At 40.9% G+C, this 15,213-nt stretch overlaps 2 protein-coding genes across 2 annotated transcripts in view; both read right to left on the bottom strand.

Moving 5' to 3' along the window:
• The window catches only part of LOC311312896 (titin-like), a gene marked incomplete at both ends in the record, with an annotated part of 41,296 nt that overhangs the window by 7,582 nt on the left and 18,501 nt on the right, over positions 1 to 15,213 (bottom strand). The window contains 4 exons of the mRNA XM_084442904.1: positions 584 to 865; positions 8,384 to 8,944; positions 9,398 to 9,673; positions 10,099 to 13,872. Coding sequence (XP_084299030.1) covers positions 584 to 865; positions 8,384 to 8,944; positions 9,398 to 9,673; positions 10,099 to 13,872 — 4,893 coding nt within the window. The remainder of the gene's footprint in view (positions 1 to 583; positions 866 to 8,383; positions 8,945 to 9,397; positions 9,674 to 10,098; positions 13,873 to 15,213) is intronic.
• Positions 1,560 to 2,803, bottom strand: LOC311313347 (roundabout homolog 1-like; the record flags this gene model as incomplete). Its single annotated transcript, XM_084443470.1, has 5 exons — positions 1,560 to 1,613; positions 1,728 to 1,963; positions 2,054 to 2,332; positions 2,427 to 2,705; positions 2,791 to 2,803. The coding sequence occupies 5 exons, from the start codon at positions 2,801 to 2,803 to the stop codon at positions 1,560 to 1,562; spliced, it is 861 nt and encodes a 286-aa protein (XP_084299596.1).

The raw sequence follows: 15,213 nt of genomic DNA, 5'->3' as shown, positions 1-15,213 counted from the left end.
ACAAGATCATCCGTTTTGTTAGCACAATATGGTTCCAGAGCAAGGTCTTTGCATTCCCTCAAGCAATGCGGGCATTGACAAGTCCAAGGGAACAGAGATTTTCGGAGGGACATGCTACTTAGTCCATGCTAGAAATATCCACTCTGCAATGGTTTAATCAAAATAGTGACCAGGCAGAAATAAGATAGTGGAAAGAGGGAGTAAACACCAAGTCCATGCTTCCCATAGAGAAATCCCGTACCACAAAAGGAGCAAGTGAACAACCAATGACAATGTCATAAATGTCATTGCATCATTGAAAGGACAACTCATTCTTTGAGGATCATGCTATAGAAAATCCCTAATGAAAAAGAACAACATTAAATTACAAAGGACAAGGCCAGATCAGTGGAGGGAGGAATCATTCGTTGGAGGTCCATGCTGCATTTCTAAGAGGAATGTCATAATGGTGAATGGTAAAACTACAATGACAAAAATCTCACAATGGCGGTGTCAGTCACTGAGATCCATGCTTCAGTTAATTAAAAAATAAATCCCACATATCAGTCAAATACAATGAAAGTGTCACCATCCAGTAGCTAACCTTGGACTGCCAGAATGGTGCTGCAGCTTATGCTTCCAGCATCATTTTGGGCTTCGCAGGTGTAAACTCCTTTGTCATCAAATCTTGCGGTAAGCAGCTGAAGGACTGCCATTGAGTCAACAAATGATGTTCTATTGTTGTCATCATCTGTTATCTTATTGTCGTTTTTGTACCAGCACATTTTCAGGGAGTTTGCACTGGTAACTTTGCATTCAAGACGGACTGGTTCACACTGCTTCACAAAAGTGTAGGCCGGTAGTTTCAGGACAAATTCAGGGGGTTCTGCAAAGCCAAAAAATATGACGTTACATAAATAAGAACAAAAAACAAGATTGTTTAAAATTGTGTTGATTTAGATTAAGCAGTGCAATGCTTAATATAACTGTCTGTGTAAATGGTCAGATAATCCTGGAAAAAAATGGTAAGCATAGGTTACACAGGTAGAGAGAGGCAGATGAAGCAGCAATGAAAATGAAGAAAAAAGATTAACTTATTAAGTGATGGGGGCACAAAAAAGAGAATGAAGTCCTTTCACCTTTCACCACTAAATTGGCTGCACACTTCACTTTGCCTGCGTCGTTGCTAACTTGGCATGAGTAAATTCCATTTTGCAAAGGTCCAACTGAATAAAGATCCAAAAAGCAAGAGTTGCCCTCCACTCCAATCAACTGTGATGGTCCAGACATAAGTTCAGAGTCATCCTTGAACCATTTCACAGAGAAAGGAGGTGTTCCTTCAAATACACTCTTGAAGTGTATAGTTGACTTGGGGACAGTAGCCAGAGACTCTGGTTCAGATATAAATGTTGGTGGCACTAAAAATGCAGTTAGAGAAAGATCATATACTGTAAGACACAATTTGAAAGCTGGTACCTTAAAGCTACACCATGCACATTTACTTTCTTCCAAGAAAATAAAGAGTGGGCTGAGGTGTGTCCATCTGTCCAGTGAGACCATTTCTGGACTATAATTTACTGTTAGGGACTTACTTTGGCCCGAGTGTGCACCATGGTAGTGTAGTTGTACACATTCTATGTTCAAGATAAGATCCAATCAGAGTAAAACAAATCAATGATTAGAATTTGACTCTAACCTTTTGCCTTAAGTGCACAACTGCACTCACAACTCCCAGCTTTGTTTGTTACTTTGCAGGAGTATTTTCCAGTGTCCTCCGCATCAAAATATTTGATCTCCAGTGACAATGTATTGTCAGTGTGTTTGGACTTATACTTAGATGTACTGGGGATGACATGTCCATCTTTGGTCCACAGCACTGCTACTGGCAAAGAACCAACAACTTTGCATTCCAAATAAACCACAGACCCCACAACCTCTTGAATATCCATCAATTTCTTGATGAAAGTAGGGGCAGTTGCTTGTTCTGTTTAAAAATTATAACAAAATACAATTAAGAGCGGTTACTTCCAATTCTACCTTACACCAATAAAATTCAAAAATATAGGTAACTGACCTATTACAATCAATTTGATTTTGCTGTTGCATGTGCCAACAGAATTTCCTGCCTCAAACAGGTAGTTCCCCCCATCTTCTAGCAGTGTAGACTGAATCTTGAAACTGCTGAGATTGTTCTCAAAATAAATCTTGTGTTGCCTGCTAGGTAGGAGTTCTCTGCCATCTTTTGTCCACTTGACTTTGATGTCAGGAGTGCCAGCTACCTTGCATTCCAGACTGACTGGATCACCGAGAGTTACATTGACCACTTCTGGTTTCTCTATAATCTTTGGTGGCTCTACAACAGATAGAATATTGTATAATTGCATAAATGAAGATTTTAACTTAAAATAGTTTGTCTCAATAACTGTTTAAGCAAAGCAAAGACAAACCTTGCACCAATAGGATTGCAAAGCACTTATCACATCCAGCTTCATTTAGGACCTGGCAGGTATATTGTCCACTATGACAGGCTTCACACACAGGAATATTTAAAGTTGCCACATTATTGTCAAATGCCGTTTCGATCTTAGGATCATCCAAGATCCAGTTGTCATCTTTTTGCCATTGCACAGACAAAGGTGGTGATCCCGTAACAACACATTGAAATGTGGCAACCTCTCCCAAAACAGGGGAGATATTTTCAATTTTCCTTACAAACGATGGTGGGTCTAATGTGAAGAAAACATGTCATTAGAATTGTATCTATAGACTAACGAGACAATGTTGATTTCAGCTTGAAAATATAAGACTGACCTTTCATAGACATTGTTGCAGAGCATGAACCGCTTCCAACTTCATTGGAAACTACGCAGTGATAGACACCCATATCCAACACATCACAGTACTGGATTTTCAGACTCACAGTAGCTTCACATTGTGTGATTCTGTGTTTTTTACTGTGTCTAATCAGCTTTCTATCCTTGTGCCATGCCACCTCAAAAGGCGCAGTTCCTGCCACCTGGCAGTGCAAAACTGCCACAGAGCCTTTTACAACCTCCTGAGGTACTAGGTCCTCTACAAAGGATGGGGGTTCTGAAACATGGAAGCATGTTTTAATGAGCCAGCCAATTGGTGTTGACACACAGGTGGAAATGGTCTACACACATAAACCGACCTTTCACTGCAAGTTCCATACTGCAACTTTCTCTGCCTGCTTCATTGCGGGCCTCACAGTAGTATAGCCCACTGTCTCTGAAGCCAGCATCACAAATCTCCAAGCTTGCCAAGAAGTTAGAAAATGTCATCTTATGTTTGATACTTTGGCATATTTCATTCCCATCTCTGAACCAGTGCATAGATATATCTGGAGTGCTCTTCACCTTGCACTCAAATATTTTTTTCTCTCCAAGTTTAACTACTGACAATACCTCAGGCTTTTCAAGGAAAGTGGGGGCTTCTGAAAAATATATCATAAAACAAATATGCATGTGTAAGTATGTTTAAGCCGTGCACACAATACTGACAGAAGTGTAAGTTACTGTAAGGTAAATTAAAACCTTTGACAAAGAGTGTTGCTTGGCACATAGCAGAGCCAACATCATTCTGAATTTCACAGACATAGTTTCCAGAGTCTGATGTTTTGGCAAAGAAGACTTCCAATGAAGTTGAAGTGTTATCCTTAATCACAGAGAAGTCAGAACCTGACACAATCTCTTTCTTATCCTTTAACCATTTAATGGTCAGTGGTGGAGTGCCGGACACAAGGACATTAAACTGAACCTTTGATCCAGGCACAACATCCAGTGATTCAGGTTTTTCAAGAACGCATGGTGGTTCTGTTGAAAAAGGGCAAATACTTTTTTTTTAGTAATTTCTACCATTTTCAGCATATATACAAATGTGTATAGGTGTTATAAATATAAATGTTATGAATATACTGCATATGCCACCTCATGTTAGGGAATGTGAAATGTAAGCAAACCTTTCACAGATAAGGCACCAGAACACTGGTCACTCCCTGCTTTGTTTTTAGCAATGCAGGTATAGCTGCCACTGTCCGAACTATCAAGATGACTGATTTCCAAAAACGCCAAGTTGTCAAAGAATGTGCACTTGTGTTTCTCATCAGTCTTGATCTCGCTCTCATCTTTGTACCAGAGTACAGTTAAAGGCAGAGAGCCAGAAAGAAGGCATTCCAAATGGACAAATGATCCTTTGATTTTCTCTGTTTCCTTCAATCTTCTTGTGAAATATGGTTTGATTGTCTGATCTATCATGAACAAGGGATACATGGTACACAGTGAGCATATTGCAAGAGAGTGTTAACAAAAGTTCAAAAGAGACAAAAGATCCTGGAATAAACTGACCCAGAACAGTGAGTGTAGCCTCACAAGAGTTTTTTCCAACATCATTTGAAACCTCAAATGTGTAGTCTCCACTATCACTCTTCTCTGTAGCAAGAATCTTCAGAATGGAGCTTGTATCAGTGCTTTGCAATTTGTATCTTTGACCTGAAGTCAGCTCCCTTCCATCCTTCAGCCATTTGGCTTTTAGAACTTTACTTCCTGAAAACCTGCATTCAAGAGTGGCTGGATCTCCTGTGGTAACGCTGACAGACTTGACTTGTTCTATGATATTTGCTGGTTCTGTGACAAACAAATAATTAAAAAATGAATGATCTGCTTTTCTGTATTAATGAAACAATACAGGACCATATCAGACAAACAAACATTGAATGCAATTAGTGTATCATATGGAGATGGTCACAAGATCCTACCAACCTCTGACTGTAAGCATCGCTATGCACTTCTGACTTCCAGCATCATTCTGTGCCTGGCAGATATATTTTCCACCATGTACTATCTGTGTGTTTTTCAAATTCAAGACTGCAGATTTCATTTCATAGGACATATTTATATGTTCATCTTCTGTAAGCTCACGATCATCTTTGATCCAGGATACAGTCATGGGCAGTGATCCAGTCAGCATACACTGCATAGAGATCTCAGAGCCAACTAAGGAACTGATGTTTTCTAATCTCTGAACAAATGATGGGGGCTCTATTGGAGGAAGGCCATACATGAGATCAGACATCAATCTATTAAATGCAGCTAGCTTAACAGTATTTGTGTATCAAATAAGGCAGCCTTAAAACTAACCTTTTAATGTTATTTGGTAATAACATGATGACTCTCCAACATCATTGGCTATGGTACATTGGTACTTTCCAGCATCTCCAGCCTCACATTTTAGAATCTGGACAGTAACAGTACCATTCTGAACATGGATCTTATGCCTTTTGTCATTTCTGATTTGCTTGCTGCCATGATAACAACATATTTCAAACGGAGCAGAGCCTGAAACCGTGCCTTCCAAGACAATATCAGATCCTTTCACAACTTCGGTAGTCTCAAAAGACCTCACAAACATTGGAGGTTCTAAAATAAAGAGGCAACAACATTGTTATATGCAAGTTAAGATCAAAAGGAGAATATGCAACCCTGAACATTCAACAAACCTTTGACGGTCACTGTGCAGCTGCAGCGGTCACTACCAGCTTCACTTGACGCCACACAAACATAATCTCCACTATCATAAACAGTGCACTTGACTATCTCCAATGAGGCCACTGAGTCAGTGAACATCATCTGGCAGTTGTAATTTGGACAGATTTCAGTATCATTCTTTAACCATTTGATACTGATCATAGGGCTGCCCTGTACTTTGCTGGACAACAGAAGAGGATGTCCATTTTTCACCAGTTTTGAAGGCTCGAGCTTCATTGAAAATGCAGGTGGTTCTGTGAATTAACAATGGTATTAGTTTAGCACAATATATTTAGAGAGGTATTACTCTAATGTATAACACATCTGCGTGGTTGATAAAAAAAAGGGCACCTCTGACAAACAGCACTGCCGTGCATGACACCTTCCCAGCATCGTTGGATACTTGACAAGTGTAGTTAGCAGAGTCAGTAGGTTTCACAGAGTGAAGCTCCAAGAGGCTTGATGAGGCATTTTTCTTGATAAAACATGAGCCTCCAGTTGATATCTCTTTGTCCTCTCTGAACCACTTAACAGTAAAGGGAGCTGTTCCAGAGAAAGCTGACTTCAAGATAACAATAGATCCTGGTATGACATCTTGGGAGTCAGGTTTCAACGTGAAGATTGGAGGTTCTAAATTCAGTTTGAAAGAAAAACAGTATTTATGTATTCATAGAGCTTGCTTATAAGAAGTGTGAGGATCAAGCCTAAATCATGTCATGAAGAGGCAAAGAGTCTGACCTTTGGCACACATGTATGACATTTATGACATTTATGTATGCCTAAATAAGGTACATAAATGTCATGTAGGGGCAAAGAGTCTGACCTTTGACACAAACCGTTCCACTGCTCTCTTTAAATCCTGCAGCATTTGTTGCTCGGCATGTGTACACTCCATCATCACTCTTTTCCGAATTGGTTATACACAATATAGACGTGATGTCTTTGGTTTCAATGTTATATTTCTGTCCAAACTTAATTTCTTTATCATCTTTGTACCAAGATATTGCCATGGGTTGTGATCCAGATACTTTGCACTCCATGATGATGTTGGTACCGACATTTCCATCAACTTTCTTAAGATGTTTTGTGATGGATGGTGGGGTAGTACGATCTGTTGAACGTAATACAATGTTCATAAGACATTCTTGTTAGCATTATTCTATAAAGAGTAGAATAATATATCTAAAATAGAGCTAACCTAACACAGTAACACAACAAGAGCACTGGTCTTTTCCAACACGATTGGAAACTTCCATCTTGTATTCAGAAGTGTCTTCTTTTTCCGCCACAAGTATCTTTAAGATGGCAACATTGTCCTTAAGAGTCATCTTATATTTTCGACCTCCTATGATCTCCTTTCCATCCTTGAACCATTTCACTTTGAGGTCTGGGCTTCCTGAAACAGTGCACTCCAAGATTGCTGAATCCCCGTTTGTCACATTTATGGATGCTGCTTTCTCTAAGATTCTAGCAGGCTCTAAAACAGAATTTCATGATTTTAGATTTTCAAACATAATTTTGATACACAATGATAACGCATTTGAGGAATATTATTAGTCTGACCTTGAATTGCTAAGGAGGCTTCACATGTCTGGTGACCAGCCTCATTCTCTGCTTGGCAGGAGTACTGGCCACCATGATGAATGTCAACAGCTGAGATTGACATAGTAGCAATATTGTTCTCAAATGTCATTTTGACATTAGGGTCATCATCTCTCAGCCATTCTGAATCCTTCATCCATTTAACTGTGATGGGGGCTGAGCCTTTAATGGAACCCTGCAGTTTCACAGCATTGCCAAATACTGCTGTTGCACTCTCAATTTTCTTTGAGAATACTGGTCGTTCTATGGTAAAATAAATTAATAAATTATTTAATTAATTAATGTGTAATAATACAGGATTCTAAATAGTGCACTGTTATCATTTAATCACCCAATGTGATGTAGCTTTACTGACCTTTCTGCTTGGCAACTGACTTCGAAGCGATTGAGCCAACATCATTTGATACAACACATTGATATTCCCCCACATCTGCACTTTCAAATGAGCAGATCTCTAAACAGGCCCTCAACTCCTGAGAGACAATTTTGTACTTCTTATCTGTAGTGAGTCTTTTCTTATTGTAAAGCCAATTCACTTCAAAAGGAGTAGTGCCTTCTATCTCACATTCAAATGTGGCAACACTTCCCCTCACAGCCTCAACCATTTGCAATTCTTTTCTGAAAGAGGGTGGTTCTGAGAAAAAAAAGTGTGATTAGAGAATGTCATCTTCTGATGATCGTATCAAAGTGTGTTATTAGGTATGACAGCAGTGTCCACAAACCTTTAACAGTTAACTTAGTGCTGCAGCTCTCACAGCCTGCCTCATTCAACACTTCACATGTGTAGTTTCCACTGTCTAGTAAAGCCACCTCGCTTAACTCCAGTGTCGCCAGACCTTCCTTCAAAGTGATTTTGTATTTTTTGGAAGCAGAGAGCTCTTTGTCATTTAAGAACCAGGTAACATGTAGTTCAGGGGATCCTTTAACTGTGCATTGCATCCGTGCAGCAGTGCCTTGCTTCCAGACCATAATTGGTTCCAGCCTCTTCACAAAGACTGGTGGCTCTAAAGAGTGTAGGCATTACACAGTTCCAACATCATTTGAAGCATTGTCATTCAAAAAAACAGAAAAAAACAAACAAACTCAAAGTTGAGGAAGATGCGTAAAGACAAGCAAAGAGACAGCTGAGGATACAGCCATTGCTGAGAATATGCTGCATGCAGTCTATCTAACCACACGTGGTTGTTAATTTTCAGGACTGTAGATTTGATATGCTTCAAATACTACAGCAATGGTGAAAATTAACGACTCAGTCTTACCTCGCACTATTACTGAAGTGGAACAAGTTGTGCTTCCAGCATCATTTGCAGCTGTACAAACATATTCTCCTGAGTCTTTAAGTTTTGTGTTTGGAATATCAAGATAGATCATCTTATCTTCAAAAGACAGTTTACAATCCATCGACTGATGAATCTTTTTGCCATCCCTTGTCCAGGAGATGGTCACTCCAGTGTCCTCATCCACTTGGCACTCAAGGTGCAGTGGGGTTCTGACAGCTGTTGACACTGATTCAATGGTCCTTACAAAGTTGGGCTTGTTGATAACTCTCAGCTCTGTACTGCACATAGCTGTCCCAACATTGTTGGATGCCTTACAGATGTAAATGCCCTGGTCAGAAGGTTCAAGTTTCGGTATCTCAAGAGTGTACTTGTTTTTATCAGAAGAGATTCTGCAGTTTACATCTGGAGAAATGACTTTGTTGTCTTTGTGCCAGACAACACTCAGAGAGGAGCCTGTTATCACACACTGAATTGTGGCTTTCTTTCCAACATACAAAGTCAGTGGATCAGGCTTAGTTACAAAGGCAGGCGGAAAAAGTTCTATGGAGTTTGAGAATAAGAAACAGAAGTTAGTAGTAGAAAACCTCATAGCCCCCAAATATGTGTATCATGTTTAAAATCTGTTAGAGGCTCTAAGATAAGGCTCTCTGACAACACTGAAGATGAAGATTAATTTTAAAAAGTAATAATGTCTAATCAATTAATTAAATAAGTATTTGGTCACCAACTTCACACCTGGCCAGGGACTACGGATGAAAACTAGCCCCTTGGCTAACTCATATTTACTGCATATTTACAGTAATGTATATTAATATGCACTGTCCCTGAGAAATAAACCGACTAAAAATGTTTTAAAGAAATATTTTGAAGACAAGGTGACTTGTGTATAGATGCCATAATAAGCCTGGCATGCAAAAAGAACAGATAATTCCATATTAAGAGACCCCCCCCCCCAATCAATTTGCTGCAATTCAAGGAAAATATTTAACTTACCAGTCACTGTCAGGGAGGCGGAGCAGCTGTCACTGCCATGCTGGTTGGACGCCTTACAGGTGTATTCACCAGAATCTGCTTTGGTTGGGTTCAGAAGCTCCAGAGCAGATGTCTTATGCTGGCTGATTATCCTGCACGTGTTAGTCTCTTTGATGGGATTTCCAGACTTGAACCACTTGAAAGTCACATTGGGTGCGTCTTCAATCTCACATTCAAACTTGGCATTCCTGCCAACATTGATGTCCACGGGACTGATTTTGTACCTAAAGTGTGGCACTGAAAAATGTATAGAAAGGACATAAAATAACAAAGTTAATGCACTGAAAACCAAAATAGTTAAAAGGTGAAATGATGAACCTAGGATGACACTGTGGAGGAAATGGTGTTAGGTTGAGACCAAGCTGTGTAAATGAACAGCCAGACCATGATAAGGAAGAAAGCATGCAAAGAGAAGAGGAAGTTGTAGCACTGAGAGGGATGATCCAGAGGTGAGAGGTGACATGTGCTTTTAAGATATGGAGTGAAAGGTTTGAAAGTGAACGTGTTTCTTTGGATCAACATTGGAGGGTGGAAATGGGGGTGATGTCAACAGAAACCCTACTGTTAGGGATGATTTTAGAGAGGAGTCAACACATGCTAAAATATTGCATGAATAGACAAGATGTTACAATTGTAATATCAAAATATCCCCTTCATCCAACCTCTTGAGACTACTGTGAGTCTTGAAGATGTGGTGGTCTTGCCGGCTTCATTCTCAGCCTCACAGACATATTCTCCTTGATGCTTCTCCTTGATTACTTTGTTGATTACTAATGTGAATGTGTCATGGTCTTTGGAACACTTGAACTCTTTGCCAGATTTCACCAATTTTCCATTGAAAAGCCAGTTCACCTTTTTAACACATTTTATGGTCACACTGAAAGTAACTTTACTATTCTCCTCTGTAGCCATGTCCTCGAGTGAGTTCAACATAATAGGGTAATCTTTGGTCAATGTCTCTGATGATTCACTAATCATGATTGCCTCTGAAATATACTCCTCTTTTTCTATAGATAAAACAACTGATTGTTCCACAGAGATTGGGTCCAGGGGTACTGTTGTGGTTTTATCTGTAGAACTCACATCTCTCTGCTGGCTCTTCACTGCCACAGATCTGGCCTCCTGCCTGCTACTATGCCACGACTCATGAACCTTAGAGTGAGCCTGTACTGTAACTTGTTGGAAAGATGCCTTTGCTTCAGTCTTGAGTGCAGCAGACTGAGATTTAGGTGATGCAAAATCTACTGCACTCTCTGCTACTCTCACAGTGTCCACCACTGATGACATCATCTCTTTGGAGCGTGTATTGCTAACCTGAACTCTCTGGGGCCTGTCAATTTGCATTGTACCAGGTTGCTCAGATGGCAGGCATTGTTGCTCACGATAAACTATAGCATGGAAAGCTGCCTGGAGTTCAGTCCTCAGATCAGCAGTCTGTGGGTATTCACCTTCAAACGCCAGTGTTATTTCCCTTGGAGCACCTGTTGTAGTGATAAGGTATGTGAACATTGCACATTTGGGTTCCTTCTGTACTTTCACTTCCTGTACCTTAACAGGCTCTAAACTCCCAATGACATCTGCTAGTAACAGTTGCTGCTCACTAGCCACCGCAGACTGCAGTGCATTTTTCAACTGATGTCTGATGTTCAGACTGAGTGGTTTTGGCATTGGAATCACAAAGGTAAGCTCCTTTGGAAGAGCATGGCTCTCCTGAGATTCGTGAATAAACATAACCCCTTTAGTCTGAGTCTTCATGCTCACAACACATCCTTCAGACTTCCCTATTTCACTTGATTGTTCACCAAATATGATTTGTTTCTCCTCCAAAACAATTGATTGCCTCACTGATTGCCCTTCATGGATCTGGACTGCAAAGTCTTGCTCTGCTGCATCTAAAACAGTACAGCTTTCGGTTGAAATTGCCTGCTCCTCAATATAGACAGGTTGTGTAGGGATCTTGGGTTCAATTTTAATTTCTGGCTTGACTTTCTCATCAGCTTTCAACCTATTGGTGTGCCCCTCTTCTAAGCTTCGATTGTCCACCACAGTTATTGATTGCATGATATCCCAGCGATCCTCCTTCTTGATTGATGTTCGCTGCTGTTTGATATCGCTGGTAAATGGAGTCTCCTTTGGAAGCTGCATGGGCTTTGAAGTGACCTGAAGAATGTTTTGAGGTCGGGGCTCTGTTTTAAGCTCTGACTGAACACCAGTTACTGAAACATCAAGATCTTTGTGATAATCAGCTGTAAGCTCCTTTCTATCTTCAGAGGTCGCTGCATGTCTTCTGGCCTTTTCCTGCTTCTGTGCTGCCATCTGCTGGTCTGGTTTTTCAATGGTCAGGACACTTTCTTTGGGTAATGTAGTCACTGACTCAACTGATTGAAGATGTAATGGGGTAGGGGCCTCCTTATTGGGTTGAATAAACATTGTTTCTGCCTTGGCTGAAAACTCAGAGGTATCCTCACAAATTACAGATCTCTGTTCATCTTGGGTCACTGTGTGTAAAAGAATAGGGCTTTTCCTTGCACTTGCATTCTCTGACGAAGGTCTTTCACAAGTAAATCGCCCTTCAGACTGCAATAAGTCTTGATCACTAATCATCTGTAGATGCATGAGCTGTTCCCCTTCTGTTTGAAGGTGCAAAGACATAGCACATTCCAAACCAGGTATCACTCTTGAGTGTTCAGCTTGGAGTTGGTGTCTTTCCTCAGCTGTCATCGCAGATAGAAGTACTGTATCTTTATGCACCAAAGCATTCTCTTGTGCAGGTCTATGTATTTCAAATCCCTGCTCTGTACACAATATAACTTTAGTCTCACTGACTGGTGCAACAATAGGCTTTAGATGTTCTTTCTTTATCAAGGACTGAGATGGTGGATCTATTGCAGATAGTGATTCAGAGTGGCTCTCTGTTATCGGCAGTTGCCCTGATGATTGAGCGGAGTATAAAATCTTGACACCTTCAGTAACTCTAAAGCTTCTCTCCTCCTCAGGCCTCATGGTCATACCTGTTGTCTCTTTCAAGATTGGTAACCTGGAATCTACTTGATAGCTAGTGACAACTTGTCTTGGTTCAGTGGATGGTTTGATCGTTTCTGATATTCTATCACTTAAAGCCTCTGTCACAGCGGTGAGAGGAAGGACCTCCTCTACAATGGATGACCTTAACTTTGAGGGCTGCTCTTTTGCAAACTCCAGCTCAATGACTTCTGGGCTTTGGATTCGGTCAGAGTGCTGCTCTATGATGTTCTGACTTTCTTGGACAGCAGATGTAAAAGCAGCCATGTGAAGTTGTTTCATAGGAACTGCTGAAACTTGAGGTGGATGTGTGGGAGCCACAGAAACTCGCTCTTCTACCTCATGGGTCTGCAACACTGCAGCCTGCTGGGTGACCTGCTCTCTCTGAAGGGTAGCTGCAGAGATATCCAGCTCCCTAAGGGTGTCAATCTGTTCACTTGAAACAACCTGTCTGTCCTCAGTACCAATGGTGTACACCATCTGATGTCTTGCCTGAAGACTTGCTCTGGCATCTCCAGGAAGGTTGACCATGTACAAGCGGGATTCTGTTGCTTGCTCAGTCTTGGATACTTTATACCCTTTTTGTTTCTGAACTACCATGTGTTGTTCCTGCTGAGATACAGAGACAGTCTCTTTGAACATGACCAACTCTGCACTACAAGATGCCTCCCCATATGGGTTGGAAGCCCTGCATGTATAAAGCCCACTGTCCTCCTGTGTGGTGCTCTTGATATTCATGAAGCCAGATCCATCTTGATTGTGCACCACGAGGTAGTACTTACTGGGCTGAATTTGGGAGCTACCTCTGAGCCACCGCACCTCAGGAAGAGGATTCCCCGTAACAACATACTTGAACAGAGCCTGGCCTCCCTCCATAGTTTGGACAGGTTCGATAGTTGTTGTGAATTCAGGGGGTTTGCCAATGTTTTTGATTATTTTCTCATCCCCTTTCTCTGTTTTCTGTGGATCGCTTACTTGAATGTGTAGGAAAGATGTGCATGTTGACTGGCCAAACCTGTTGCTCACAGTACAGGAGTATTCTCCTGCAAACTCCTTCTGCACTTTGTTTACGACCAAACTGTACTGATCTAGTTCTTGGACAAATGTGTAACTAGAAGAACTAGTTATAACATGGCCATTGTGAAACCACTGAACATTAGGCCTTGGGAAGCCAGATACTGTGACAGTAAACCTAGCCGGCTCCCCGACAGTGACAGTTGCTGGTGAGAGTTGGGTGATAAAAACTGGCTTTTCTTTTTTCTTCTCTAAAGTGCTAGAATAGCGTTTGGACTCTGGTTGGAGTTCAAGTGTTTTGTTTTTGTCTGGTAACTGTAGGCGAGTGAAGTAAGACTCCTGTTTTTCTTCTTCAGTCGAGACAGTCAAGCTAGAAAAAGCTGAGTAGAACAATGACATTACTGACTCACTTGCAATACTCCATGAACATACTTTTGATCATATGAACATACATATATTAACTCTATGAACATAAAACATTCTGTTTTGTGCAGTGCACATTGGATTCAACAGCTCCATATCTTCAAATGGAGTCCTATCTAGATTTGTAGTTCTGAAATCTGACACAAAATATACACATTCTTGTATCATTGTTACAGTAAGATACAGAGAAAGTATGAGACGTTTCCACAGACATTAACACATTCATTAGTAGGGCCTGCAAAAAAGTTTCAAAATACAGCAGAGACCAAAACATTCCAGGAAGTACAACTGATGTACATGATTAAAAAAAAAAAAACCATTACCTTTAGATTTATCCTGAGCAGTTCCATATCCCTCCTCCATGGTTGTCACTGTGAAGACACAAACATATATATTAGAGATTATCCTGCCTGACAGACCTCTTGAAGTGCAATACTGTTAGATCCAGGTGACATATTGTGTCCATATTGCCATTTTCGTTCTCCAATGACATAGACCTCTTTGCATGCTTCCTTTTTGACATGGCCACTTAAGTCTATAGTATTGTCTTTTGAAAAGTGCTCAGTGAAATGAGTACACCTCTGTCTCCAACATCACAGTCAATGTGCTGGACAACCTGCCCTAAACTCATTACATTGAGTTTTGGAAAGTTGTCAGTAGAAATGTCACCTGTCTGTGAAGGGCAGTGTGGGTGGGAGCAGTGAGAATAGAATCGACATGAACGGCCAAGGTAGCAGTAAGGACCAACCTGTCATCTCTGTGCTGCACTCAGCGTCTCCAGCTGAGTTGACAAGTTTGCAAGTGTAAGTGCCCCCTTGACCAGGACCAACATTCTTAACATTTAAACAGCACAGGGGCCCATCATGTTTCAGGGAGTAAAAGACAGACTCTTCAACAATCGACTGATTGTGTAGCCAAATAATAAACGGAGTCGGTATTCCTTTCTTAGCGCAAAACAGAGAGATTGTATCCCTGGGTTTGACAAGGAGTTCAGGGGGCAGTTTGAAGAAGAACTCTGGGATGGTGCCGCCACCTTTACCACAATCTTCATAGGGCACAACGTCAGGGAAATAAAGATGGTTGATGAGGTTGTAAACTCTCTGGGCAGAAGGTGATGGAGATCCCAGTGTCTGTATGGACTCCTGTTTGTCTTGGTCAGAGGGCTTTTTAGAAGATTCCCTGTCTGTCTGTGAGGCTTTACGGACAGAATCGGTAGGGACGGGGGTTTCTGCTTTGACATTTGCTTCTTTAGCTGAGTGAGAATAAAGTTAGGGAGATTTATTAGGGATTAAGTTCATCAGTGAAAGGGCATCTAGGCT

This window comes from Borostomias antarcticus, assembly GCF_949987555.1.
Source record: "Borostomias antarcticus genome assembly, chromosome: 9".
Lineage (NCBI taxonomy): Eukaryota > Metazoa > Chordata > Actinopteri > Stomiiformes > Stomiidae > Borostomias > Borostomias antarcticus.
Note: the sequence above shows the minus strand (reverse complement) of the source record. Positions and strands in the feature narration are given on the sequence as shown.